Consider the following 5,000-nt stretch of genomic DNA (forward strand, 5'->3'; position numbering starts at 1 on the left):
AGAGAGACCCCTGCAGGCCTGCTGTGAAGGCCAGAGACTCAGACTCATCCATCGCCATCAGCTCTGCAGAAATGAAAAACAGTGAGACCTTCAGCAGGAGGTCAGAACCCAGAAACAGCCTCCAGTTCCTCAACCCTCACTCTCTCTCTCACACACACACACACACACACACACACACACACACACACGTGTGTCAGGTAGGACAGTACACCGCTGGGGGCCACAGCTCATCTCTACTGAACTCAAACACACTCAACATCACCGACGGCCTTCAAGTGCAGATGCAAAGATCACCATTCAGAGCTACACCAGCAAGGATGCATAAAAAAAATTAAATAAAGAAATAATTTAAAGAAAGTATAAAGAATCTAAAATATACAATAAAACACTAACTTTTTAGTATAATATTATATATAATTACATATACATTGTTTTATAATATATTATATGATAAGTATGTACATATTATAAAATATTATCAAAGTTTTAGTGTAAATATGTATAGTAAATGTGTGTGTGTGCATGCAAGTTTAAAGAGTTCTAAAAAATAATATGTAACTCATAAAAGATATAGTATAAAAAGCATATACAGCATATAAAGCGTACTGTATGAAACATTATAAAAGTACAAAAAAGCATAAAACATACATAATACATACAAATAATTTTGCATATTTATCATGGTAGATAGATAGATCTTGGCAGATACATCTTTTTCAGTTAGAGTTCAGAATTATGCCTCATCAACAGCATTTCTCTCCTGTGGGGTTCCCCAGGGTTCTGTTTTGGCTCCGTTGCTTTTTGCTTTGTATTTGTTGCCTCTGAGGCAATTGATAAGTACTTTTCAAGGTATATGCTATCACTTCTATGCAGATGATATTCAACTTTATATCTATTTTAAGCCCGATGAGATTATGAAATGATCTCTTCTTTTAAACTGTATTAATACTATAAAAGTCTGGATGGCAAACAATTACCTGCAGTTAAATTCTGAAAGAAAAAACCCAGAAGCTTGTGGAGGTGATGGAAAGTCTTGGCCCCTTATCACATTCTGTTAAACCTTGCCTTCGTAATCTGTGTGTTCATATGGGTCAAGCCATCAGTCTCGATCAACATGTTAAAAATGTGGATCTAAATAGTTTTTATAAGTTGAGAAACATTGCAAACGTGAGGCCATCTGTGTCAATAGTGGAGGTGGAGATGATTATACATGCTTTTATTTCCTCCTGCCTTGATTATTGCAATTGTCTTTTTATTACGTGTCTCAGTAATTCATCCCTGAAACGATTACAAGTGGTTCAAAATGCTGCTGCTAAGCTTTTAACTAAGTCCCCAAAGAGATCTCATATAACACCAATTTTGATTACGTTATATTGGCTCCCAATCAAATTTAGTTCAATTTCAAAATACTTTTCTTGGTTTTTACAGCATTGCAAGCTCCTGTTTATATAAATGAGCTATTGCAACCTTATAATTCTAGCAGAAATCTGAGATCCTCCAAACAGATCCTCACTCAAGATTAAAGACAAAAGGTGACTGTGCCTTTGGGGTAATTGCTCCAAAGTTGTGGAATGCTCTTCCCGTAAATCTCAGATATATGGACTCTGTGGACACTTTTAAAAAGTAGTTAAAATCTTACTTGTTTAAACTTGCATTTTTTTTTGTTTGCTATGGGGTTTTTTTTTGTAGGTTAGTAGTAGTTTTTTTCAATTGCTGTATGTTTTTCTCTATCTTGGATGTAAAGCACTGTGACGCTTGCTTTAGAAAGGCGCTATAGAAATAAAGTACTTATTATGGGCATTTAACAATTTTTGACTTTTCAGTCTGAGTTAAATCTCTTTTTTGGCTCATTTTATCTGTAAAAGAAAACCTGCTTAATAATTATGCACACCTGAATATAAGGAGTTTTCACTTCCAGCCTTCATGGACAGTTATATATCACTTATTATCACAAACGGATAGATAGACAAACGGATAGATAGATGGATGGATGGATGGTTCCTTGGTTCCTATTGACTTTCATTATACGAACAAAAATACAATTGGAACTGAAAATGTTCAGCTCCCAATATTTTTCAAAATATCTTCTTTGATGCCCTACAGAAGAAAGAAACTCGTACAGGTTTGGAATGACACGAGGGAGAGTAAATGATGACAGAACTGTCCCTTTAATCTTCCTCTGTTATATGACAGCATTTATCAGGCGGTCGCGGTTACCTGCGCATTTGGTGCGGGCTCTCAGCGGCGGCCCTGGGGCCCCGGTTCCTCCCTCCAGGGGCCGCGTCAGCAGCACGCTGATCTCGTACTCCGTGTCGGGGTCCAGATGGCCAATCTTGTGCGAGGTTTTATCGACGGGCTGCAGGTCGTACATGGTGCCGGAGACGGTGCGGTACTCCACCTCGCGGTTGATGATGGGCCCGTCTCCGTTGATGGAGTTCGCATTGAGCTGGATCCAGAGATATGTGGCCCCGACTGCCATGAGCTGAGGAGGAGCGATGGGAACCGGCGGCTCTGGGAGAACAGACAGAACATTTAACATGAATAACAGCGGAATTACAGCAAAAAATCAGCCGTTTAATCCGTACATAATCCATAATAACTCTTCCTCCAGTGAAAAAGTGCATCTGCTGTTGTCTCTCAACCTGAATATAAGGAGTTTTCACTTCCAGCCTTCATGGACAGTTATATATCACTTATAAAGGATTAAAATGAAATGATCAAAAAAATTCAAATGATCAAAAAAAATATGATCAGAATATAAACTTGCATAATAATTATATAGATGGATGGATGGATGGATAGATAGATAGATAGATAGATAGATAGATAGATAGATAGATAGATAGATAGATAGATAGATAGATAGATAGATAGATAGACAGATATACAGATAGATTGCATTTTTTTTTGTTTGCTATGGGGTTTTTTTTTGTAGGTTAGTAGTAGTTTTTTTCAATTGCTGTATGTTTTTCTCTATCTTGGATGTAAAGCACTGTGACGCTTGCTTTAGAAAGGCGCTATAGAAATAAAGTACTTATTATGGGCATTTAACAATTTTTGACTTTTCAGTCTGAGTTAAATCTCTTTTTTGGCTCATTTTATCTGTAAAAGAAAACCTGCTTAATAATTATGCACACCTGAATATAAGGAGTTTTCACTTCCAGCCTTCATGGACAGTTATATATCACTTATTATCACAAACGGATAGATAGACAAACGGATAGATAGATGGATGGATGGATGGTTCCTTGGTTCCTATTGACTTTCATTATACGAACAAAAATACAATTGGAACTGAAAATGTTCAGCTCCCAATATTTTTCAAAATATCTTCTTTGATGCCCTACAGAAGAAAGAAACTCGTACAGGTTTGGAATGACACGAGGGAGAGTAAATGATGACAGAACTGTCCCTTTAATCTTCCTCTGTTATATGACAGCATTTATCAGGCGGTCGCGGTTACCTGCGCATTTGGTGCGGGCTCTCAGCGGCGGCCCTGGGGCCCCGGTTCCTCCCTCCAGGGGCCGCGTCAGCAGCACGCTGATCTCGTACTCCGTGTCGGGGTCCAGATGGCCAATCTTGTGCGAGGTTTTATCGACGGGCTGCAGGTCGTACATGGTGCCGGAGACGGTGCGGTACTCCACCTCGCGGTTGATGATGGGCCCGTCTCCGTTGATGGAGTTCGCATTGAGCTGGATCCAGAGATATGTGGCCCCGACTGCCATGAGCTGAGGAGGAGCGATGGGAACCGGCGGCTCTGGGAGAACAGACAGAACATTTAACATGAATAACAGCGGAATTACAGCAAAAAATCAGCCGTTTAATCCGTACATAATCCATAATAACTCTTCCTCCAGTGAAAAAGTGCATCTGCTGTTGTCTCTCACATCAAAATCCAGCCACATATGTGTTTAGAGCTGTTTAAACGCTGCTTGATCTGTGCAGATTTCTCTCCTGATTCACACCAGAACACTGACTCACTGGAGGAGGAGTTATTATGGATTATAGACTCAATGTATTTGAGTTAAAACGTCTTAATGCTGGATGTGTTTCAGCTTTTGTCTTCTCCAGATGTTCACTGATGGACTGGAGTGCTGTGGATTATTGTGATGTTTTTATCAGCTGTTTGGACTCTCATTCTGACGGCACCCATTCACTGCAGAGCATCCATTGCTGAGACACTGATGCAGTGCTCCATTTCTACAAATCTGACTTGGATGGCTTGAGGATTAGCAAATCGGCACATTTGCATTTTTGGCTGAATTATTCTCGAAACTCGTAGCGCTGAATCAAAGCCTTTAGATTTCAGATCTCCTTTACACTGGTACTGCATGTCCTCAGACCGAACACAGCTGAAAACCTTGAAGATGCATGTAGAGAAAACAACAGCAGAGCATTAGCTGCACCTGAGCAAACAGTTCAGACTCCATCATATTTCCCCATCACGCTCATGTTTACATTAAAGCATCGTCTCTGACGGCACCCATTCACTGCAGAGCATCCATTGCTGAGACACTGATGCAATGCTACATTTCTACTGTTTTCTGGAATCTGCATTAAAAGGAGGTGAGTTTATGCTTAAAACAAGAACAAATATCTGCCAACGGGGCCAGAAAAAGTAAAAACTAATTCAAAAGGCAAACAGAAAAATCACTTATTTTTGATGCACTTCTCAGAAAACGAGACTTAAGTCACTGTACATCTCCAGTCAATGTATCTTGATTTCATGTTTACAGATTTGTACTGGAAAACAAGATCAAATCTGAGTAAAAAATTTTTTTTAACTGTGTGACAGTTTTCAAACTGCATTTATCTTTTTCTTTTTCTTTCCCCCCTGAGTTTGACAAAATGTCAAATTGCTGTTTTTATCCGCTCGTGTCCTTAAAGCAGAAATAACTGAGAATGTCAGCATGTTCTCCTGAATGTTCCTCTATCTAATGCTGTTTTCTGGAAACTGCATTAAAAGGAAGTGAGTTCCTTTTATCTACAAATATCTGCCA

At 39.3% G+C, this 5,000-nt stretch overlaps 2 protein-coding genes across 2 annotated transcripts in view; both read right to left on the reverse strand.

Moving 5' to 3' along the window:
* LOC107570365 (receptor-type tyrosine-protein phosphatase mu-like) overlaps positions 1-2,558 on the reverse strand; it is a 137,725-nt gene extending 135,167 nt beyond the window's left edge. Inside the window, exon 1 of the mRNA XM_016256596.1 lies at positions 2,218-2,558. Coding sequence (XP_016112082.1) covers positions 2,218-2,539 — 322 coding nt within the window. The 5' untranslated portion in view covers positions 2,540-2,558. The remainder of the gene's footprint in view (positions 1-2,217) is intronic.
* An 870-nt stretch (positions 2,559-3,428) lies between these two features.
* Positions 3,429-5,000, reverse strand: part of LOC107570364 (receptor-type tyrosine-protein phosphatase mu-like) — a 13,146-nt gene continuing 11,574 nt past the window's right edge. Inside the window, exon 2 of the mRNA XM_016256595.1 lies at positions 3,429-3,757. Within this exon, the coding sequence (XP_016112081.1) occupies positions 3,429-3,757 (329 nt within the window). The remainder of the gene's footprint in view (positions 3,758-5,000) is intronic.

The sequence above is a fragment of the Sinocyclocheilus grahami genome, unplaced genomic scaffold (assembly GCF_001515645.1).
Source record: "Sinocyclocheilus grahami isolate Dianchi unplaced genomic scaffold, SAMN03320097.WGS_v1.1 scaffold1448.1, whole genome shotgun sequence".
Lineage (NCBI taxonomy): Eukaryota > Metazoa > Chordata > Actinopteri > Cypriniformes > Cyprinidae > Sinocyclocheilus > Sinocyclocheilus grahami.